Below are 25,654 nucleotides of genomic sequence, written 5' to 3' on the forward strand. Positions count from 1 at the left end.
CTGGAGAAGAAATTAGTGTTTGCTCAGGGATAGGGAGGAGAACAAGAGGACTGTGACTATAAAAGGGTATCATGAAGGAATGAGTTCCTCGGGGCTGATGGAACAATTCAGAACATTGACTGTGATGGTGTCATATGTTCTCTCTGTAAAAAAACTGTGCACACACACAACTGCATGTAAAAACTAGTGAAAACTGAATAAGGCCTATAGACTGGTTAATTATGCCAATGTCCGTTTCCCGGTTTGCCACTGGGGAAGCTGGGGGAAGGATATGTGGGACTATCTGTACTAATTTTGCAACTACCTGTGAGACTGCTGTAATGATTTCAAAATAAAAAAAAGTAAAACAAAGCAATACAAAACTGTGTTACAGTCACACAATGGAATATTACTCAGCAGTTAAAAGAAATATCCAATAATATCTGATACATACAACAAGCCGGATAAATCTCAAATATGTAGTGCTGAGTGAAAGTCAGCCACTACAGACTACATACCACATGATTCCATTTATATGACAACTTGAAAAGGCAACACTATAGGAACAGGAAACAGATCAGTGGTTGGGGGAAAGTAAATTAAGTACATTGACTGCTGTCTGGATAAGAGGTGGCAGTCAAAGGATACCATTTAAAACTAACAGCAAAAAGTTAAAATTTTTTTACAAGGGTACTTTAAGGGTACTATTAAAAGTATTAATAGAAAGGTAACCATTATAATGAAACACAAAGCTTCTTGAATATCAAAAGAAATGTTCACAAGCAAAGAAGAATAATCAAATAGAGTAAATATCACATAGTAAATGCGGTTATCATAACATAAGATGATATGACAGAGTTGAGGCTAAATTTAACAGTTATGTCAATAATATGAAGGAGCTTAACTCACCTGTTTTTAAAAAATTTCAAAATGATTCATAAAGCAAAACTCAAATCCATACTATATAAAAGCGAGATACTTAAAATGTAGTGATTCAAAACAGTTGAAAATAAAGTGACGGACAAAGATCTACCAGGCAAATGGAGACAATAAGGAAACAGGAGTTGTAACTCTAATACCAGACAAAGTAGGTATCAAGTCCTTCCTCCTTCCAAAAAAATTAAATGCATCAGAAAATAACACTTCATAAAAGCCACAGTCACAATAAAGATGACAGTTCAGAATATCTATGCCACAAATAAAACAGCAAACAACCTATATAAAACAAAATTTATAGGAGACATAAGAAGAAATAAAAACATACTAATAATAGATTTTAAAACACCATTCTTAGTAAAACAAGTAAACAAAAATTAAATGACATTATAAAAGAACTAAATAAAATTAAAAAGGCAAATCTTTTAGATATATTACACTATACTCTGATAAGAAAGAATATATCTTCTCAAGTGCACATGAACTGTTCACAAAAATTGATCATGCAGTAAAGTACAAAAAAACATCAGTAGTGTCCACAAAATAGAAATATTATAGACAATAGTCTCTGATCACAATGCAATAACACTAGGAATTAAAAATGAAACCAAAACAAACAAACAAAAAAGCTCTTCTCATTGAAAATTAAAAGATTTTCTATCAAATAACTCTTGGGTAAAAGTGAAAATACAAACAGAAATTACACAATTTCTGAAAAATAATGATCACAAAAACATTATATATCAGAATCTATGGGATATATTTAAAGCAGTGATCATAGAAAAATTCATAGCTCTGAATATCTACATCAATAAAAGTGAAAGAATGGTAATAAATGAATTAAATTTCTAACTCAAAACTCTAGGGGAAAAAAACCAACAAAGTAAATGAAAAAGCACAAGGAAGGAAATAATATAAATAAAAACAGAAATTAATAAGAAAGAAAAACAGATTAAATCAATAAATCAAAATGCTGGTTCTTTGAAGCAATGAACAAAGTAAACAAACCATAGGCTAAGGTAATCAACAAAAAAAAAGAAAGAAACATACATATACAAATAAGAAATGACAACAGGATATAACTATTGATACAGAAGAAATTTTAAAATTTATAAGATATTGCATTGGTTACTTCTGTGCAAATAAATTTGAAAACCTAGATAACTTTTAGGCAAATAGAGATAGAAAGCTTAAAAAGACCAACTTCCAAAGAAGCAATAGAGGACTTCTCCGGGGGTGTAGTGGTTAAGAATCCGCCTGTCAACGCAGGGGACACGGGTTCGAGCCCTGGTCCGGGAAGATCCCACATGCCGCGGAGCAACTAAGCCCGTGCACCACAACTACTGAACCAGTGCTCTAGAGCCCGCAAAGCCACAAATACTGAGCCTGTGTGCCACAACTAGTGAAGCCCACACACCTAGTGCACATGCTCTGCAACAAGAGAAGCCACAGCAATGAGAAGCCCGCGCACTGCAACGAAGTAGCCCCTTCTCACCACAATTAGAGAAAGCCCGTGCGCAGCAATGAAGACCCAACACAGCCAAAAATTAATTAATTAATTAATTAATTAAAAAAAAAAGAAGTCATGTCAAGGCTTTAAAAAAATAAAGAAGCAATAGAAAAAGTTATTGAGGAAGTACACCCCACAAAAAAAAAAAGAACCAAGGCTACGTGGTTTGACAGGTAAACTCACCCAAATCTTTAAGAGATCAAATAATCCCCAACTATATAACTTGTTTCAAAGCACCGTAAACAAAAAATTTTCAAATTCTTTTTTTGAAACAAATATAACATTGATATCTAAACTTGGTAAAAATAGCACAGAGAGAAAATTACAGACCAATATCACTTACGAATATTGACACACAGATCTAAAATAAATGAAATAGTAGTGGACACTGAGAAAATAATACACTATGACCAAGTAGGGGCTATGCCAGAAATTCAAAGATGGCTCAGTACTTGAAAATCTATTAATATATTCACATATTAATAGTTCTAAAGAGAAAAACCATATCTTCATAGACGATAAAAAGGCCCTTGACAAAAATATACTTTCCTAATAAAAAGTCTTGAAAAAATAGTAATGAGTAGTATTTCCTTAATATCATAAAACATATAAACCTCAATCCTAAAGCCAGTATCTTACTTAATGGGCAAACCCCATTGGCATTCCCACCACAGGTCAGAATTAAAACAAGAATGTCCACCTTTGCCACAGCTATTTATCATTATTCTGATGATACTGGCAAATGCAATTAACTAGAGAATACAATTCAAGAGATACATATAGGAAAAGAAGAAATAAAATTATCTCTTTTTGCAGATGACATGACAGTATATCTGGAAACCCCTAAAGATTCAATGACAAAACTTAATGAAACAGTAAAAGAATTTAGCAAGGTAATGTGATAGAAAATAAACATGCAAAAATAGCATCTTTTGAAGATATAATGAATGGAGGAAACCCCATTTACAATAGCAACAAAAAATAATAAAATATTTAGAAATGAACTTAACAAGAAACGTTCAAAACCTATATAAAGAAAAAAACTACAAGCCATTCCTGAAAGACACAAAGGCAAATTTGAACAAATGGAAAGACAGCTCTTCTTCTTGGTTAGGATATCTCAACATAATCAAGAAAAATGAAAGCAAATTGAAACAAATGAATCTAATGTATTTCAAATGTATACCATAACCACAGTGAAAGGAGGAAAAAAAGAATTAATCCAAGCAAGTTATGAACACAGTATTTGACTATATGCCCTCAAGACTTGGGAAAGGTAATGTATGGGGATAGAAAGGAAGAATTGCAAACAGATTCTGAACTTTTTTTTATGTTGGCCTGTTTATTGTAGTGACATAGATGAAGACATTTTGAAAGTATTTTAGATGCATTCTGGGGTCGAGCAGGTGAATATCTGTGTTGCTGTTGTCGAACAAATGTGCTGATGTTAAACCAGGGCTCTCACTGGAGAAGAAAGGATGTACAAATACAGAACGGAAGGAGGCAAGGGAGAAACCTGTGAGGATGGTTCAAGCTGGAGGTATTAGTTATTGTTTAAAAAAAAAAATCTGTTGAGGGGGTGGGGAAGAGGGCGAGAGAGAGAGAGAGGGAGGAACAAGTGCAAGAGTGTGAGTGCATGAGACAGCGTGTGTTGTCCCATAAACACATAAAAAGCAAATGCGGTAAAATTTTAATAGTGAGTATGGGTAAAAGGTTGCAGAGATGTTCTTTGTATTATTTTACTTTTGTTAACTTCTTGTAAGTTTGAAATTATTTCTAAATAAAAATGTTTTTATGAAATTTGCGACATAGAGGAATATATCTAAATTATTTTCCTCTGAAAAATTAGCCTATTATTTTCCTGAAGTATATGTATTTTATGGTGCTGTAATAATTAGCCAATATTTTGTCAATGGCAGTATATGAAAAAACTGTATGTTGTAGAAAAAAAAAGAAAATCAGATTTTAAAAATATGATTTATGTATACATTAGATAAAATAAACCTTTCTTTAACATATTTAGATAAAACTAATTATCAAAATACTTTATTTTTATGTCTACATATCTAATTATGTAATGATGTTTAACTAGCACTATTAATGGTAGACTGTTACAGAGTTTTCTTACCCCCTCAGATATTCAGTTTTTATTGCTATATGGTTCCCGAAGAATGGATCCTTAAACCACTTACTCTTCTAATGATCAATCCAGGCCTCGGTCAGGAGATCGATGGCGAGCACGTTCTGGTGAGTGACATTTTGTACTTGGCTTTATTGTGGAACTCAAATGATAAGGATTAATTGAGTAATTCTGGCGGCGAAGTTCTTGCACAGCTCTTTCCCTAAAGCAAAACAGTGAGACTCTTACTAAACTTTATATCCAGCGACATCATTAACACTGTCATAGAACTATAGTTCAAATCATGCTTTAAAATCTAAGCATCATGAAATAACCAAAATCTGTGGTTATCCAAGGAACAATGCTTTCCAGGCTGAATGTGGCATAGAGACACACTTACCTTTCAAAGCGCTCTGTCCCTAGTTGTCTCTTGGTAATGTCTAAATCAGCTTCCAACTGCGTTATGACGTTCCTGAACTGGGCCACGTCTCTACTCTGGATGGCCCTGTGTAAAAGAATGTGAGTGACAGTTAATTATAGGTAAAATATGGCTGGGACTCCTAGAGTACATGAAACCATGTTGGCAATGGTTTCTCAGCTGGATCCAAGCAAAACTGTCATTTTCATAGATGTATTAGTGCATCTAAAATATGCCAGCTTTAGATGTAGTAAATGTGCAAAGTAGCCTACTAAAAGCCTAAGCTGTCCCAGCCCAATTCAATTAGTTAAACCTTTTCTGTCTCAGTTTCCCGATGTTTAGAGGGGTACTATTATCTATTATCTACCTATGTTACTTATTTACTGCAGATCATTTTTACAAGTGTACTTTAAGGTATTAGGTGCATATTCCAGTGCATATAATACTGGAATTCACTAGCACCATGATGAATGTGTGTGTATATATGTACATTTAATTGACCAAATGCCTTATATATATATATATATATATATATATATATATATGAAATTTGATATATCTACTGTTAAAAACAAAATCTCTTCAATTTAACAGGATCTTCCTTAGGGCTAAACACTGCCTCCAAACCCCTGTGATAAGGCACACTACCATGAGGCAGATAACAGAGGTGAATGCTTCTTGCACAGAACATTCTATCCTCTCTGCTGGCTTTCAGGACTGCATTACAGACTGCTGGAGTCTCAACTTTAGAGACTAAGAACACACAACTTTATCAAGCTTACTTGATACTACTCACCAGCCAGTCTAAAACAGAATGTACCCCTTAAGGTGGGACTGTCGGCACACTTCACTGAGGCAATTTCCACCTACAGCTTGAGGAAATGATCCTGCAGAACTGGTTGGAGGTACCCCCAAAGCCCAGCTGCAGTGATTGAAAAGAATGACTCAATCACAGCTGCCAAAACCTAAAATCAGTTTCTGAAGGAAACGGGCCATGGTTTTGCAGCCTTTGCTTAGTCGGGGGCTCCTACAAGTGGCTGATTCCTGAGACCGTGATTCCTGTCCTTCCCCACGTCCCCTGCTCGGATGGGAGGGCAGAGTTGAGGCTGGATGAAAAAGTGTTATAGGTGGGACAGATAAGAACAGAGGTTAAGGGTCCCCATGAAGTTTTGTGAGAGGTGAGTTTAATAATAAAATATTAAGTTTAATAATAAAATATTAGTTTAATATTTTAATAATAAAATATTCACTATGCAGGCAGGCATTTCCACCTAATTGTCCAGTCTTGTAAATAAGGTGCTAACGGTATTAGGGATTCTTAAAATAAAAAAAATCAAAATCAGTGCTCTGGGGGAAGTCTTCAGCATTCTGTAAATGCAGTAGTTCTTCCAGGTAACCAGTATACACTTACAGGTACATAGGTACATAGGGAAATATTATGTGACAAATGGAAAGATGGTGGCACTACCAGGTGGGTCCATAAATAGAAAAATTCTTCTGGTTTCAGAAGTGCTTAATTTCTTCTAATCTGGTTATTTCCTAAAGGCAATATGTTGGACCAATAGGTGTTCATTTATACCCAAACAATCAACAGAGATGGTTAAACTTAAATTGAGATAAATTTAGATAAACATATAATAGAAATAAGTACTAAATCTTAGACAAATCACAATATTTGGGGTCCTCAGTTTAATTAATAGCAAATTATGGCACTAAATTGTCTAAATGCCAGCTTTAAAATTCTACTAATCTATAAAGTACCAAAAATTTAGAAATATGACATTATGTTATCATATTGCTAACCAACTCACATTTTGTTTTCTGCCAAACAAAGGTGTTCTTTAAGAAGCTGAATTTCAGATTCCTTTTCTTGAAGTGCTATCTGAGACTGATATTCTTTGTCTCGATTGGCCACCAGCAAAGCTTCTAGATTCTGCATGGAGATTCTCTCATTTGTTATCTGACTCCTGAGGAGTTCTATTTCAGAACGAGCAGAATCGAACTCATTCTCCATCTGTACAATAAGAAGAAGATACCTATACTTATTCCTATTTGTTCACTTAACTGATGTATTATCAGAGACTCATAAAATGTCTGTATTATGTTATAAACTGACAACCACTTTTAATTTCTTGATTGGAAATTGTGTCCTCCTTCTTACCAGATACACACACGCACACACACTGAGTATCACTTTCCCCAACTCTCTGATAATATCAGAAAGTTCATTAATTTAAGTAAAGAGTTATTAATCTCAAACTTCAAACAATTTCCATTTCCAGCTTTGATATTTCTTAATTTATTTCTGCAAGACTGACATGGTAGTATCTGTAACTACTGCTTTGTACTGAGTTGGGTGAATTATAAACACCTAATTTCCTGATGGAATGTCATCGCGCTCCATAGTTAAGAAAGATAAGGAGTAATTGCACATTCCTTCTCTTGCATGATCCTGTGGAAAACTTCACTTTTTGAAGGTTATCTTGAGCCTAAAATACGTTCTGTAAGCCAAATGTTTCTTCAAAAGGAGGAAAACCAGACATCACTATTTAGAAAAAAATTATTCCTTATCTCATACTACACATTATAATAATTTATATATGCATTTAAAAAATTAAATGTAAAAAGATAAAACCCTAAGAAAAAAAAGTTAAATAAAAATGAAATTATTAGGAAAGGGGTGGGCAGGTAGGGGAAGAACTTTTTAGACTAGATACAATTAAAAACTGATGTCTGACTGTAGAAAAAACAAACATATTTATACTCATTATAAACAAAATTTACGAGAAAAAAACCAGATGAAAATAAACTCAGTAAATAGTTAATATATTATTAATATAAGGAAGATGAACAAAATGATGAGAAATATGAACTAGTGATGTGAACAGAAAATGTACAAAATACAGCTAATTAGTAAACATAGAATAACTTACCCTTACTAATAAACAAAGAAATAGAAATTAAATCAAGATGGTATTTCTAGTCCAGGATTTTTTTTTTTTTTGCCGTATGCGGGCCTCTCACTGTTGTGGCCTCTCCCGTTGCGGAGTACAGGCTCCGGATGCGCAGGCTCAGCGGCCATGGCTCACGGGCCCAGCCGCTCCGCGGCATATGGGATCCTCCCGGACCGGGGCACGAACCCGTATCCCCTGCATCGGCAGGCGGACTCTCAACCACTGCGCCACCAGGGAGGCCCTAGTCCAGGATTTTTTAACTTTGACACTACTGATGTTTTGGGTTGGACATTTATTTGGTGTAGGGAGCTGCCCTATGCATTATAGGATGTTTAGCGGCACCCCTGGCCTCTACTTACCAGAGATCCATAGCATCCCCCCACCCTGGTTGTGACCGTCAAAAATGTCTATAGACATTGCTAAGTGTTTCCTGGGGAAATCTCTTTCAGGTGAACCAATGTTGTAGTTTACCAAACTGGCAAATTTCTTAGTTTCTGTGTTGATTAACATTAAAATGGGCAATGGCAATCTCATATACCTTGCTGGCAGGAATATAAAATGGAGCATCACATTTTTGGTAACAGCTTTATTGGAATATAATTCACATACCATACAACTTGCCCATTTAAATTGTACAAGTCAATGGTTTTTAGTATATTAACAGAGTTGTATGATCATACCATAATCTCACAATCTATTGTGAGAACTTTTTCATCATTGCAAAATGAAACCCAGCACACATTAGCTGTCATTCCCCCACTCCTACCCCAGTACTAGCCCTAGACAATCCCTAATCTATTTTCTGTCTCTATGATCTGCTTTATTTTAAACATTTCATATAAATGGAATCATACAATGTGTGTGTGGTGTTATGGGACTGCCTTCCTTCACTTAGTGTAATGTTTTCAAGAGTCATCCATGTTTTAGCAGGTATCAGTACTTCATTACTTCTATTGCCAAATAATATTCCCTTGCACAGATGTAGGAATATTTGAGTTATTTATACTTTTTGGCTATTATAGATAATGCTGATAAGAACATTTGTGTATAAGTTTTTACATGGACCTATGTTTTCATTCTTCTTTGATAAATAGTAGTGGGATTTCTGGACTTTACGGTAATCCTATTTTTTCACATTTTGAGGAACTGCCAAGATGTTTTCCAAAGAGGCCTATTTTACATTCCCACCAGCAATGTATGAGGGTTCCAAATTTTCTACATCTTTGCCAACATTTGCTATTGTCTTTTTAAAATTATAGCCATCCTAGTGGTTATGAAATGGTATAGTTTTGTTTTGCATTCCTCTGATTGTTAATGATGTCGAGCATCTTTTCATGTGCTTTTTGCCCATTTATGTAGTGTCTGTAGAGAAATGTCTATTGACATCCTTTCCCCATTTTTTGAGTTGGGTTATTACTAAGTTGCAAGAGTCCTTTATATACTCTGGATACAAATCTCTTATTAGATATATGATTTGCAAATGTTTTCCCCATTCTGTGCATTGTCTTTTTACTTTGTTGATATCATTTGCAGCACAAAAGTTTTTTATTTTGATTAAGTCCTTCTAATCTATTTTTTCTTCTGTTGTACTTTTGATGTGACTCTAAAAAAGCATTACCTAACCCAAGGTCACAAAGATTTATTTGTATGCTCTCTTCTTAAGAGTTTTATATTTTTAACTCTTACATATAGGCCTATAAAACATTTGAAGTTAATTTTTGTATATGGTATGTGATAGGAATCCAACTTCATTCTTCTCCATGTAGATGTTCAGTTGTCCCAGTAGCATTTGTTAAAAAGACTATTCTTCCCCCCATTAAATTGTATTGCTACCAATTTTTTGGAAATCATTTCACCACAAATGTAAGAGTTTATTTCTGGACTCTCAATTCTGTTCCACTGACCTATATATCTTTTCTTATGCTAGTACTACACTGTCTTGATTACTATAGACAGTTTTGAAACTGGGAAGTGCTCTTTGTTCTTCTTTTTCAAGATTGTTTTGGCTATTCTGGGTCACTTGCACTTCCATATTAATTTTATGTCGTCTTGTCAGTTTCAATGAGGAAGCCAACTGGGATTCTAATAGGCATTGTATTGAATTTGTAGACCAACTTGGGGTAGTACTGCCATTTTAACAGTGTTAAGTCTTCTGATCCATGGATGTGGGATGTCTTTCCTTTTATTTGGGTCTTTAATTTCTCTCTCTCTCTTTCTCTCTCTCTCTCTCTCTCTCTCAACTGGAAATAACAGATGTTCTTCAAAGGATGAATGATTAAACAAACTATGTTATAGGAATGAACCACTAATATATGCAACAACCTGGATGAATCTTCAGAGAATTATGCTGAGTGAAAAAAAATCCAATCCCCAAAGTTTACATATCGTATGATTCTATCTATATAACATTCTTGAAGTGACAAAATTTACAAGTGGAGAACAGATTAGCTGTTTGTTTCCAGGGGTTAAGGAGAGGTTGTGGATAGGAGGGGAGTAGATAGCGCTAAAAAAGGGCAACATGATGGGTCCTGTGATAGAAATGTTCCATATCTTGCCTGAAACAATGTCAAAAGCCTGGTTGAGATATTATACTATGGTTTTGCAAGATGTTATCATTGGGGGAAGCCAGGTAAAGGAGACACAACATTTCTTTGTATAGTTTCTTATAATTGCATGTGAATCTACAATTATCTCAAAATCAAAATAACTTAGAAAAATTATTTGACTGTCCCTTATATGCATAGTACAGCTGAAGAAATACAAAGATAAATAAGATAGTTCTTGCACTTGAAACACAGCTTATTATGGGGATAAACATATATACATAAACAACTAAATTCTAAGGCAAAAAAAATTTATGCCAGGAGTATTTAAAAATACTATGAGAATTAGCCTGATGACTTCACACCCATCTGGATAGTTATTAGCAAAAGAGAGAGAGAGGTGGGGGGAAGGAGGGAGGGAGGGAGGAGGGGAGAGAGAGAGAGAGAGAAAGAAAGAAAGAAAGAAAGAAAGAAAGAAAGAAAGAAAGAAAGAGAAAGAGAGAAAGAAAGGCTGAAAAACAACAAGTGTTGGCAAGGAGGTAGAGAAATTGGAACACTTGTGCACTGTCAGTGGGAATGTAAAATGGTACAGCTGCTTTGGAAAACAGTATGGAGATTCCTCAAAAAATTAAAAATAGAATTACTATATGATTACCACATGATCCAGAAATCCAACTTCTGGGTAGAGACCCAAACAAAATGAAAGCAGCATCTTGAAGAGAGATTTACACACCCATGTATATAGCAGCATTATTCACAATAGCTAAAACATGGAAGCAACCCAAGTGTCCACAAACTGACAAATAAATAAGCAAACTGTGGTATATTCACACAATGGAATACTGTTCAGCCTTAAAAAGGAAAGAGAGGGTGGAGTCAAGATGGCAGTGTGGGAAGACGTGGAGTTAGCTTCTCCACACAACTAGGGTGCCTGCTGGCCGCTGGTGGGGGACTCTGACGCCCAAGGAGATGGGAGGAACTCCAAAGTGAACCAGTAGGATGTAGGGGGACTGAGGGGGGAGGAGAAGTGGAGGCCAGACAGGACCTATGCCCCCTAAGGCCAGGGAGATCAGGAGAGGTAGGTGGGAGGGACTCTCCCAGAGGAGAGGGAGAGGAGTGGAGGGCCATTGCCTGGCCCACTAGGGCCGGGGAGCCTGCTGAGCTCCCAAGCCGGTTCCCCCTATCCAAAGCCCGATCCAGGCCACATGCGTTCTTGGGGGCATAGCAGGGAGGCCGGAGAGATCAGAAGATGCAGGTGGGAGGGGCCATCTGGGAGGAGCAGGAGAGGAGTGGAGGATGATTGCCCTACCCACTCGGGCCCAGGGAGCCTGCCAAGCTCCCAGGCCGGTCCCCTGCCCTCCAAGGCTGCCCACCCCTCATTGGTCCTGGGGGCATAGGAGGGAGGCTGGGGAGATCAAGAGAGGCAGGTGGGAGGGGCCCTCCCAGACTGGAGGAGCAGGAGAGGAGAGGAGGGCATTTGCCCTACCCCCTCAAGCCCAGGAAACCTGCTGGGCTCCCAGGTAAGGTTCCCTGCCCTCTAAGACCAGGGGTGGGGGGCACGCCTGGTCCCCTTCTGTTCCTAGAGCCTAAGCCCCACCCCCCACAGCTCCCAGGGTCTTTTCCAGCCCTGTGAGTCCTAAGCATAGGCCCCGCCCACTGCCCAAACCTCGCCCTTGCTTAGGCCCTGCCCTCCACAGCCAAGGTCTTCCCCCCACCCCTTTTTTTTTTTGCTTTTCCCTCCTCTTTTTTACTATTGGGGTACTGATGTACCTTCTGGTTGTTGATTCATCTATATTTTTATTTTTATATTCTTTCTAACATATCTGTTAGTTTCCTAGTCGAATTTTATTTTTTACTTTGTTATTGTTCTCTCTCTCTTTTTTTTGCCACCCCATGTGGCTTGAGGGATCTTGTTCACAAACCCAGGGTAAGGCTGAAGCTCCGGTAGTGGGAGCTCCAAGTCTGAACCACTGGACTAACAGAGAACCTCAGACCCCAGGGAATATTCGTCAGAGTGAGGTCTCACAGAGTTCCTCATCTCACCATCAAGACCCAGCCTACAAACCCCAGTGTTGGAAGCCTCAGGCCAAATAACCAGTAAGACAGGAACACAATCCCACTCATAAAAAATTTAAAAAAAGAGAGACGGCAAAAAATGTGTCACAGATGAAGCAGCAAGGTAAAAACCTACAAGACCAAATAAATGAAGAGGAAATACGCAATCTACCTGAAAAAGAATTCAGAGTAATGATAGTAAAGATGATCCAGAATCTCAGAAGTAGAATGGAGGCACGGATTGAGAAAATACTAGAAATGTTTAACAAAGATCTAGAAGAACTAAAGAACAAACAAACAGAGATAAACAATACAATCACTGAAATGAAAAATACACTAGAAGGAATCAATAACAGAATAACTGAGGCAGAAGAACGAATAAGTGAGCTGGATGACAAAATGGTGGAAATAACTGCAGAGGAGCAGAAAAAAGAATGAAAAGAATTGAGGACAGTCTCAGAGACCTCTGGGACAACACTAAACACACCAACATTTGAATTATAGGGGTCCCAGAAGAAGAAGACAAAAAGAAAGTGTCTGAGAAAATATTTGAAGAGATTATAGTGGAAAACTTCCCTAACATGGGAAAGGAAATAGTCACCAAAGTCCAGGAAGCACAGAGTCCCCTACAGGATAAACACTAGGAAAAACACACCAAGACACATATTAATCAAACTAACAAAAATTAAATTCAAAGAAAAAATATTAAAAGCAGCAAGGGTAAAATAAAAAATAACATACAAAGGAATCCCCATAAGGTTATCAGCTAATTTTTCAGCAGAAATTCTGCAGGCCAGAAGGGAGTGGCAGGATATATTTAAAGTGATGAAAGAGAAAAACCTACAACCAAGATTACTCTACCCAGCAAGGATCTCATTCAGATTTGATGGAGAAGCCAAAAGCTTTTCAGACAAGCAAAAGCTAAGAAAATTCAGCACCACCAAACCAGCTTTAAAACGAATGCTAAAGAAACTTCTCTAGGCGGAAAACACAAGAGAAGGAAAAAACCCACAAAAACAAACCCAAAACAATTAAGAAAATGGTCATAGGAACATACATATTGATGATAACCTTGAATGTAAATGGATTAAATGCCCCAACTAAAAGACACAGACTGGCTGAATGGATACAAAAACAAGACCCATATATATGCTGTCTACAAGAGACCCACTTCAGACCTAGGGACACATACAGACTGAAAGTGAGGGGATGGAAAAAGATATTCCATGCAAATGGAAATCAAAAGAAAGCTGGAGTAGCAGTACTCATATCAGATAAAATAGACTTTAAAATAAAGAATGTTACAAGAGACAAGGAAGGACACTACCTAATGATCAAGGAAGCAATCCAAGAAGAAGATATAACAATTATAAATGTTTATGCACCCAGCATAGGAGCTCAATACATAAGGCAAATGCAAACAGCCATGAAAGGAGAAATCGACAGTAACACAGTAATAGTAGGGGACATTAACACCCCACTTACACCAATGGGCAGATCATCCAAAATGAAAATAAATAAGGAAACACAAGCTTTAAATAACACAATAGCCCAGATAGGTCTAACTGATATTTATAGAACATTCCCCCTAAAAGTGGCAGAATACACTTTTTTCTCAAGTGCACATGGAACATTCTCCAGGATAGATCACATCTTGGGACACAAATCAAGCCTTGGAAAATTAAAGAGAATTGAAATTGTATCAAGCATCTTTTTCTGACCACAACGCTATGAGATTGGAAATCAATTACAGGAAAACATCTGTAAAAAAACATAAATATATGAGGCTAAACAGTGCACTACTAAATAACAAAGAGATCACTGAAGAAATCGAAGAAGAAATAAAAAAATACCTAGAAACAAATGACAATGAAAACATGACGACCCAAAACCTATGAGATGCAGCAAAAGCAGTTCTAAAAGGGAAGTTTATAGCAATTCAAACTCACCTCAAGAAACAAGAAAATTCTCAAATAAACAATCTAACCCTACACTTGAAACAACTAGAGGAAAAAGAACAAAGAAAACTCAAAGTCAGTGGAAGGAAAGAAATCATAAAGATCAGAGCAGAAATAAATGAAACAGGAACAAAGAAAACAATAGCAAAGATCAATAAAACTAAAAGCTGGTTCTTTGAGAAGGTAAACAAAATTGATAAACCCTTAGCCAGACTCATTAAGAAAAAAAGGGTGAGGATGCAAACAGATAAAATTAGAAATGAAAGAGGAGAAATCACAACTGACACTGCAGAAGTACAAAGGATTATAAGAGACTATTACAAACAACTATACGCCAATAAAATGGACAACCATGAAGAAATGGACAAATTCTTGGAAAGGTTCGATTTTCCAAGACTGAACCAGGAAGAATTAGAAAACAAAAACAGACCTATCACAAGTAATGAAATTGAAACCGTAATTAAAAATCTTCCAACAAACAAAAGTCCAGGGCCAGGGGGCTTCACAGGCGAACTCTATCAAACATTTAGAGAAGAGCTAACACCCATCCTTCTCAAACTCTTCCAAAAAATTGCAGAGGGAGAAACACTCCCAAATTCATTCTATGAAGCCATAGAACCTGGAACCCTGATACCAAAACCAGAAAAAGATATCACAAAAAAAGAAAATTATAGGCCAATATCACTGATGAACATAGATGCAAATATCTTGAACAAAATACTAGCAAACAGAATCCAACAGCACATTAAAAGGATCATATACCATGATCAAGTGGGATTTATCCCAGGGATGCAAGGATTCTTCAATGTATGCAAATCAATCAATGTGACATACCACAATAACAAATTAAGGAATAAAAACCATATGATCATCTCAATAGATGCAGAAAAAGCTTTTGACAAAATTCAACACCTATTTATGATAAAAACTCTCCAGAAGATGGGCATAGAGGGAACCTACCTCAACATAATAAAGGCCATATGTGACAAACGCACAGCAAGCTTCATACTCAATGGTGAAAAACTGAAAGCATTTCCACTAAGATCAGGAAAAAGACAAGGATGTCCACTCTCACCACTCTTATTCAAAATAGTTTTGGAAGTCCTAGCTACAGCAATCAGAGAAGAAAAAGAAATAAAAGGAATACAAATTGGAAAAGAAGAAGTAAAACTGTCACTGTTTCCTGATGATATGATACTATACATAGAACATCCTAGAGATGCCACCAGAAAACTACTAGAAGTAATTAATGTATTTGGTAAGGTTGCAGGATACAAAATTAATGCACAGAAATCTCTGGCATTCCTATACACCAACAACGAAGAATCAGAAAGAGAAATTAAGGAAACATTTCCATTTACCATTGCAACAAAAAGAATAAAATACCTAGGAATAAACCTGCCTAAGGAGGCTAAAGACTTGTACTCAGAAAACTGTAAAACACCAATGAAAGAAATCAAAGATAACATAAACAGATGGAGAAATATACCATGTTCTTGGAATGGAAGAATCAATATTGTGAAAATGACTATACTACCCAAAGCAATCTACAGATTCAATGCAATCCCTATCAAACTACCAATGGCATTCTTCACAGAATTAGAACAAAAAATTTTACAATTCATAGGGAAACACAAAAGACCCTGAATAGCCAAAGCAATCTTGAGAAAGAAAAATGGAGTTGGAGGAATCAGGCTCCCCAACTTCAAACTATACCACAAAGCTACAGTAATCAAGATAGTATGGTACTGGCACAAAAACAGAAATATAGATCAACGGTACAGGATAGAATGCCCAGAGATAAACCCACGCACATATGGTCACCTAATTTATGACAAAGGAGGCAAGAACATACAATGGAGAAAAGACAGCCTCTTCAATAAGTGGTGCTGGGAAAACTGGACAGCTACATGTAAAAGGATGAAATTAGAACACTCCCTAACACCATACATATAAATAAACTCCAAATGGATTAAAGACTTAAATGTAAGACCAGACACTATCAAACTCTTAGAGGAAAACAAAGGAAAAACACTCTTTGACATAAAACACAGCAAGATCTTTTTTACCCCACTTCCTAGAGTAACAGAAATAAAAACAAAAATAAACAAATGGGACTTAATTAAACTTAAAAGCTTTTGCACAGCAAAGGAAACCATAAACAAGACAAAAAGACAATCCTCAGAATGGGAGAAAATATTTGCAAATGTAACAACAGACAAAGGATTAATCTCCAAAATATATAAATAGCTCATGCAGCTCAATATCAAAAAAGCAAACAATCCAGTTAAAAAATGGGCAGAAGACCTAAATAGATATTTCACCAAGGAAAACATACAGATGGCCAAGAGGCACATGAAAAAATGCTCAACATCACTAATTATTAGAGAAATGCAAATCAAAACCACTATGAGGTATCTCCTCACACGGGTCAGAAAGGCCACTATCAAGAAATCTAGAAACAATAAATGCTGGAAAGGGTGTGGTGAAAAGGGAACCCTCTTGCACTGTTGGTGGGAATGTAAACTGATACAACCACTATGGAGAACAATATGGAGGTTCCTTAAAAAACTAAAAATAGAACTACCATATGACCCAGCAATTCCACTACTGGGCATATACCCTGAGAAAACCATAATTCAAAAAGACATGTACCACAATGTTCATTGCAGCACTATTTACAATAGCCAGGACATGGAACCAACCTAAATGTCCATCGACAGATGAATGGATAAAGAAGATTGGCACATATATACAATGGAATATTACTCAGCCATAAAAAGAAATGAAAACGAGTTATTTGTAGTGAGGTGGATGGACCTAGAGTCTGTCATACAGAGTGAAGTAAGTCAGAAAGAGAAAAACAAATACCGTACGCTAATGCATATATATGGAATCTAAAAAAATAAAATAAAATGGTACTGATGAACCTAGTTGCAGGGAAGGAAAAAAGAGGCAGACATAGAGAATGGACTTGAGGACATGGGGTGGGAGGGCGAAGCTGGGGCAAAGTGAGAGTAGCATCGACATATACACACTACTGAATGTACAATAGTTGGCTCGTGGGAAGCAGCAGCATAGCACCGGGAGATCAGCTCGGTGCTTTGCGATGACCTAGAGGGTTGGGATAGGGAGGATGGGGAGGAGGCTCAAGAGGGAGGGTATATGGAGACATGTGTATGCATATGGGTGATTTGCTTTGCTGTGCAACAGAAACTAACACAGTATTGTGAAGCAATTATACTCCAATAAAGATCTATTTAAAAAAAAGGAAAGAAATTCTGCAATATGCTACAACATAGATGAACCTTAAGGACATTATGCTAAGTGAAATAAGTCAGCCTCCCAAAGACAAATACATATGATTCCACTTATGTGAGGTACTTAGAGTAGTCAAAATCATCAACACAGAAAATATAATGGTGGTTGCCAGGGGCTGCAGGGAGGAGAGAATGGGGAGTTATTGTTTAATAGGTATAGAGTTTCAGATTTATAAGATGAAAGGAGTTATGGACATGGAAGGTGGTGATGGCTGCAAAACAATGTGAAAACCACTGAACTTTAAAATGGTTAAGATGGTAAAGGTTATATGTATTTTAACACAATAAGAGAAAAAATATTTAAAGACTAGTAAGCAACAAAACCTGTAGTAAATATCCTTAAAAGATTAAAAAATAAATATAAATCATTATCAATTTTATATTTAGTTTTGCTAAGGGTAATAATTTTAAAGCTTAAAGATTACTAATCCTTTTGGTTGTGGTGTATTGGTGTATGTGTGTCAACATATAACCAAAATGTGTTGATATTTCGCAACTTGAATACATATCCCTTCAGGATTCAGGCTCCATCTATTTTTCCAGATGCATCTCAGCCACCTGGCCAATGCAAATGACTTACTACTCACTCAAGAGTTCACTTATAACTTCGGACCATTGCCTAAGTGGTTGTTCCCTCTGAATGGGATGCCTCATCACTTCTGAGTTCAGTAGTGTGCCCTTGTGAACTCCTCTCTGACACCCACAGGCCAAAAAGGAATTCCCTCTCTGAAAACTTGAGTATTTCTTACTAGTAAAATATTCACCCCAAATAATTTGTATGTCAATACCAGGAGGCCCTTGAGGGCAGGGGACTGTATCTTTTGAACATTATATTCACAGTGGCTAGCACAATGTCAGGAACATGGTAGATACAATCAAGTGAATTACAGTTTAAAAGAACTCAGCCAAATAGTAAATTTTGCTTAAAAGGATCTCATTAAAGTTATTATTCTGCTAGATAAACCTCAGCTTCATGGTTCTTTGCTGATTGATATGTCAATGTGCTTTATAATTCAAGTAAATGCAAATTACACACTCAAAGGAAGAGCTTCTGTTATGGTCTTGAGTTGTTTGGAACACAGCATAAATTAATTTCTTGGACTTTAAAAATAAAATCTAAAGTTGAAAGGCATGGCTTGATGTAATATTTTATTTAAAAAATAGCTCATTTTTTGAAAATGGTGATAATTTTATAGTAATAGTAATATTAAAAGAACCATTTAAAAACATAATACATACCATTTCTATTTCTTGATCTTTAGCAACCATCTGTCGATTAAGAAGTTCTTTGCTTGAGTCAAGTTTAATGCAAAGTTCCCTTGTGGAAGACAAGTCTGCAAGGGCAGACACTTTTTCAAACTGAACCTTCTGAAGCTCCTTTTCCATCTTTACAACAGACTTATGTAAAGTAGCAGTCTGGGACTTGTAAGACCGTTCTGCATTTAAGTGCTGCAAGGACAAAATTATTATATATATGTATTTTTTTAACTTGAAAAAAACCTACAGCATGGAAAACAAAGTGGGGCAAATATTTTAATGATAGTACTTTTAGATTATAAGGAACTTTAGATGATATAGGTGGCAATAGTAAGCACAAAACATTCTGGGAAAGATAAATTTGGGCTTCAAATTTCTATATATAAAATCCAGGAGTAAAGTGGTCAACTGGTCGTTCTTTTTTTTTTTTAATAAATTTATTTATTTATTTTTGGCTGCGTTGGGTCTTCGTTGCTGCGCACAGGCCTTCTCTAGTTGCGGCAAGAGGGGGCTACTCTTCATTGCAGTGCGCGGGCTTCTCACTGCAGTGGCTTCTCTTGTTGTGGAGCACGGGCTCTAGGCACACGGGCTTCAGTAGTTGCAGCATGCCGGCTCAGTAGTTGTGGCGCACGGGCTTAGTTGCTCCGCGGCACGTGGGATCTTCCAGGACCAGGGATTGAACACGTGTCCCCTGTATTGGCAGGCAGATTCTTAACCACTATGCCATCAGAGACGTCCCTGGTCATTCTTTTTAATGTATTTAGAAAACAATTTAAAAGTCTCATCCCCAAAGTTAGTTGAGATATACACATTTGGCCTGTAGTTCTGTCTATATTTGCTGTAGTTCCAATTATTCTACGGTATAAGTATTATTATTGTTAAAGACAAAACATTATCTACAGTTTCATTCACAATACCCATTTTCTAATTCTTGAATGGCATGCTGATATGGATCATACTATCATAAAATGAGAGCTGATAACTCTCTAGTACTTACTAATACCTCTGAGGGAAAAAGACTCCAGCCAAGTATAAATCAAGAACACATCCACATTATGGAAAATAAGAGCATGTCTTTAAAACTGTAATATGAGAGTCAAGTTATATAAATGCTTTCAAATGTTCAAGATAATTCCACATCCCCACCTTTTTTTCAGAAAACTGTCTTATGTAAGTGCACTGCCACCTACAGAGAAGTATTTGCTATTATGTGAGACTAACAACTGAGAGACAAATAAAGAAACGTTTCTGCTTTTACAAGCATTTTTACAAGCACAATGCACAAAAAATTGCTCCTAGAATAAGTTATTTGGCCACAATTCACTCCTACCTTTCTGCCTTCCTTCCTTCCTCACTCACTCAATTTCTCACTCATTCTTCAAACAACCTTCTATCCATCCATCCACCCACCCGCTCATCCATTCCGTACTTATTGAGTATATTCTATGTTCCAGTCAATGTGCCTAGATGCATATCCAATGATAAGCAAAATGGTCTCTGCTCTCATGAAGTTTCTAGACTATGGGGGAATCATGCATTAATAAAATAATCATACACATGAATATGTAAATATATATTAAGCAAATATTTCTAGAGAAAAAAGTGTAGAACACAGGAAAGTGACCTAGACTGATGAGATCGGGAAAATCAGGAAAGGCTTCTCTAAGTAAATGACACTTGAACTGAGATCTGAAAAGTGAGTAGATATACAGTGTGTTGGGGGAGGGTGGCTTTTCAAATCAGAGGATGCTAAGTGCAAAGCAAGAGCAGAGAGAAGGCTAGTATGGCTAGAGCTCAGAGACTACAGGGAAGAGTGATAGGAGGTGCAGTTGAAAAGGTATACAATTTACAAAATAGAGCCTAGTAAGCCATGTAAAATTTAGGTCTTTATTACAATTGACAGATCTTACAGAGTAGGTTATGTGATCGGTTTTGTGTTTTGAGAAGAATGCTTTGGACGTTTCAGGTTCTAGTAAAATAGCTGATTAAGCTAAGAGGAAAATCTGGATAAAATAGAATAAAAAATTATTTTTGCAGTTCATAGTTGAACTTGCAGGTAAGAAAGAGAAATTCTCACATGCCAAAACCAGAGAAAACAACACCAGAGCAAGGAGCAAATGAGCAGGTCTGAAGCTAAGAGTTGGGGGTCGGAAGACCCAGTAATGGCGAATGGCTTAACACACTCAAGTAAGACTAGGAGACAAGAATTTAGGACTAATGGAGCGTTGGAATTGAGATCTCCACATAATCTGGGACCCTTGAAAGGAGGCTCCAGGAAAAAAAAATCCACTCAACCTCACAGAGAGACAACCAAAAGTTTATCTTGACCTAGTCTCTGGATAGAGAAAAAAAAAAAAATGTCTTCTGAAAACTTTGGTCTGGCTTCACCCAATTTTGGAGTCTGACTTTACCCTGCCATACCCAATTCTAAACTTTAACATAATGTTTGTTCCATGCCTATGATAGCTCAGAGTCCTTTTGTAGAAGCAGATGCACCTCCCTGAAATTCATAGTGAAGCACAACAGTAAAGATGAACGTTTTCTGGCTGGGTGGTGGAGGTCTTGAGAGCTACTCTCTATCACAAAACGATCCTCTAGTCTCCATTCCTGGCAGATTTAGGACTTAAGAGTTCCCATGAAATCCTTTCTCCCACATGTTCCACTTGTGTTTTTACAATAACTCCTGTTTTCTTGAACTAGCTGGAGTAGATCTCTTTCCCTTACACTTGAACAAGTTTTAATATATAAATGCATTTACTCAGACATGTGAACACATATTAAATGTCTTCAAAAATGTTTTCCTTTTAGAAAAAGTGAAAAATGTATCCTTAGGAAATCCCAAATTTCAGTAACATATATTCTGCTAAGTATATTTTACCAAAGTTCTGCAGAGAACTGGATTTTTAGAATTGGGTTGAGCATGTTTTATACCAAATTCTTGGCCCTGATCACTATTTCCCTTAATATCACCTAAAGTCAACCCTCCTGGATTTGATCACAAGGTTTTAGGATCAAGGATAGCAATATTGTCATATAACAATGACAAAAACAAACACTGATATTGAAACAAGCATACCAATTATTTATAAGGTTCTCTGAGCAAGAGTTATTTACAGTGATTAAAGCAGATGATTTTTAATATATTCATGACAAAAAAAGAAGCAACGATGAATGAAGAATTCTGTAAACATACGGGTAGATACAAATAAGGATTGACAAAGAATAAGAACAATAGTAATGATTTATTTTTAAGAATATAAAAACAAGGTAGAACTAAAATAGTACACAACAGTATCATAAAAGATTGGTGTATGTGTGTGTGTGTGAAAGAGAAAATAAGAGAGAGGGCACAAGATCTAGTAAGCAGTAGTTTTGTGCTCAGTATTCAAATTTTCTCAGGAGCATATATTATTGTTTAGGAGGAAGGTTGTAGATTCTAACAACAGACTTTGTTAAGTATGCATATTACAATTTTAACTACTAAAAGAATATCAAAAGATTGAGAACATATAACTTCCAAACCAATCAGCAGTGGGGTAGGAAGTGTGTAAAGAAAATAAACACATAAAAGACGTGTAAAAAAAGGAGGTTCTTCAGAAATGAGGGTGAAATAAGTACTTTTGAAAACAAACAATACCTGAGAGAATTCAATGCCAACGTACTACAAGAAACTTTTTTTCCCCCTCAGTTGAAAAGAGCTCAGCTCTTACCACTTTATTTTATATTACTTACTTTTTGTTAAATTTTTTTCTATTTGTTACTTTATTTAGAAGAAATGTTTAAAGGAACGTCTTCTAACAAAAAGAAAATTATAGTAGATGAAAACTTGGATCTCCCCAAAGGAATGAAGAGCATGAGAAATAGTAAATATGTGGGTGAATAAAAAAGTCTTTCATATTTTAATTTCTTTAAAGATAACTATTTAAAGTTAAAATAATAAGGTACTATGGGGTTTACAATATATGTAGAAGAAAAATGGAGGAACAGTAGGATAAAGAATGGGAGGGGGAAGTAAAGGGGTACTAAGAAGTAATCTATTATTTGAAGATAGACTGTGACAATTAAAAGATGCATGGTCTATACTCCAGAATAATCAGCAGAAAAAAATAATGATGTACAGCTTATAAGGCCATAATAGAGATAGAATGGAATACTAAAAAAAAATACTCAAAAGAAGGCAGAAAAAGAGTGAAAAGGAAACAAAAAATAAATGGGACAAATAGAAAACAATAACATGGTAGATTCACACACAGCTATATTAATAATTCCATTAAATATAAATGGTCCAAAGACAACTAAAAGACAGATGTAAGACAGGATAAAAAAGCAAGATCCAACCATATGCTGTCTAAAGGAATACTATTTTAAACATAAAGACATAGAAAGATTAGAAACAAAAGCATGGAAAAAGATATACCATACAAACAATAATTAAAAGAAGTCTGAAGTGGCTATATTAATACCTTACAAAGTATACTACAGAATGAGAAGCATTACAATGGATAAAGAGATGAATTCATTAAGAAGTAATATAACACAGATTCAAATACATGAAGTAACATGACAGAACTGAAAGAAAAAATACACAAATGCACAAATATGTTTGGAGATTTCAACATTCTTCTCTCAATAATTGTTAGAATAAGTAAACAGAAACTCAGTACTGATAGGAATTGAAAAACACGATTGATGAACTTGACCCAATAGACATTTATAGAACATTTTACCCAACAACAAAATAACACATGTTATTTTCAAGTGTACATGGAAAACCCAGAAAGATGACCATATGCTAGCCATACAGTCTCAATAAATGTAAAAGACTGAAAAATCAATAACTAGAAAGGTATTTTTTTAAATCTCCAAATACTGAAAATTAAACAATACCGCAAAATAATATAAGGGTAATCAGAAAATTATTTTGACATAAAATAAAATGAAAACATATCAACTGTGTAGAATAAGGTTCCATTTCTGGCATGGCAATGTGAGCAGCTCCATAGAACCAGTGAAAGTAGTGAAAACTATAAAAAAGCAACCTTAAATGGTCTTTAAATAGTCTCTGGAAATGGTCTTAAGAACATACAGTAAATGAAGAAACACTTTTAAGAAAACCAAGTAAAACTGGGAGGGAACAGGAAAAGTCCGTGGCATCTGAAGCATGACCCTCTCTCCCCACACCCAGCTCAGCACGATGGAAATTCCACTCCAGGTGGGTGCAGCTAAAAACAATGCTCCCTCTCCCCTCAGTACTCAGTCAAGAACTATAGTGTATTCCCAGGAGAGGCAGGCTATCAGCATTTCTCATGCCACTCCAAAAGCTACTTATTTCAGAGGCCAAGTTTCTGGCAACAATGTCTGGGAGATGGGGGCTCCCTTCTTCTGACCAGCCTCTCCACATGGGATGGAGGTTCTATCTTGTTTGTGGCATAATGAGAACACTGTGGCTCTGATTCTCCTTGACGCAGGTTATTCATAAGGAAGAGGTTCCATACCTGGAGAGGCATGCTGAGAAGGCCAGAGGCTACAGCCATATACCCACCATCCCCTCCAAGTGCCTAGATCCTAAAGTGGGCACGTCACTCAAAGAGAACTGCACCACTGTCCCCATACCAGCTTTAGAGCCAGGGCTCAGAGATTTTGCCCAGGGAGAGAGAGAGGCCTTAAAGCGGGAAGCTCCTAAATTCTTCCAAAGGAACTTTACTTCATTTACAACTGACTATAGGAAAATTCAAGTCTAAGGCACTCTCAGGAACAATGGAAGGTACAGCGAAAATACTTCGAGGCTATGTTGAAAAGAAATTTTAAAGAGAATGGTAAACTCTTAAGAGATACAAGCTCAACCATAGGTCAGCTAGTTTACCCGCGAAAATTAGGGGAAAAGACTGCTAAGAAGAATGTTCTCGGGTTCAGAAAAAACTCAAACATTGACCTCAAAAGCTATCCCTGTAAAACAACCCAAATTTAATTGAATCAGTCTATGAAGCAATTTGTGCTTGAGGGCGCTGTTGAAAACAATAAAGCAAATAGCCAGAAATTAGTTGGGCTTAACAGCTGAATGTAGTAAAGGAAGAGAGTCAAAAAAGGCCCAGCCAGGGCTTCCCTGGTGGCGCAGTGGTTGAGAGTCCGCCTGCCGTTGCAGGGGACACGGGTTTGTGTCCCGGTCCGGGAAGATCCCACATGCCGCGGAGTGGGTGGGTCCAAGAGCCATGGCCGCTGAGCCTGCGTGTCTGGAGCCTGTGCTCCACAACGGGAGAGGCCACAACAGTGATAGGCCCGCGTACCGCAAAAAAAAAAAAAAAAAAAAGGCTCTGCCAAAACCACTGTCATTGCAGGGTAACTGTGGACGCATTCAAGGTTGCACCTCTGAGGAGAAACATCAGAGGCTTCACACTTCAAGGGGAAAGGGGAGAAAGAGATTTCACTAAATAATCCAGCCAGTCTCTAATCATATAAACAAGCAGCCTTCCAGTTTCTGTTCCAAAAGATCATCACTCCCACGCTCACAATACGAAAAAAGCAGAAAATATGACAATAAAGAACTCTTCTTTGATCTATCAGAGAATTGAAGACATAAAATGAATCACTGTACCCAAAATATAGAG

General features: G+C 36.6%; 1 protein-coding gene across 1 annotated transcript in view; it reads right to left on the reverse strand.

The window, feature by feature from the left end:
- Positions 1 to 4,535: 4,535 nt before the first annotated feature.
- Positions 4,536 to 25,654, reverse strand: part of TSGA10 (testis specific 10) — a 98,814-nt gene continuing 77,695 nt past the window's right edge. The window contains exons 16-19 of the mRNA XM_081254393.1: positions 19,032 to 19,241; positions 6,774 to 6,976; positions 4,945 to 5,049; positions 4,536 to 4,767 (exon numbers count right to left, since the gene is read on the reverse strand). Coding sequence (XP_081110519.1) covers positions 4,629 to 4,767; positions 4,945 to 5,049; positions 6,774 to 6,976; positions 19,032 to 19,241 — 657 coding nt within the window. The 3' untranslated portion in view covers positions 4,536 to 4,628. The remainder of the gene's footprint in view (positions 4,768 to 4,944; positions 5,050 to 6,773; positions 6,977 to 19,031; positions 19,242 to 25,654) is intronic.

Source organism: Mesoplodon bidens, assembly GCF_964165515.1.
Source record: "Mesoplodon bidens genome assembly, chromosome: 14".
Lineage (NCBI taxonomy): Eukaryota > Metazoa > Chordata > Mammalia > Artiodactyla > Ziphiidae > Mesoplodon > Mesoplodon bidens.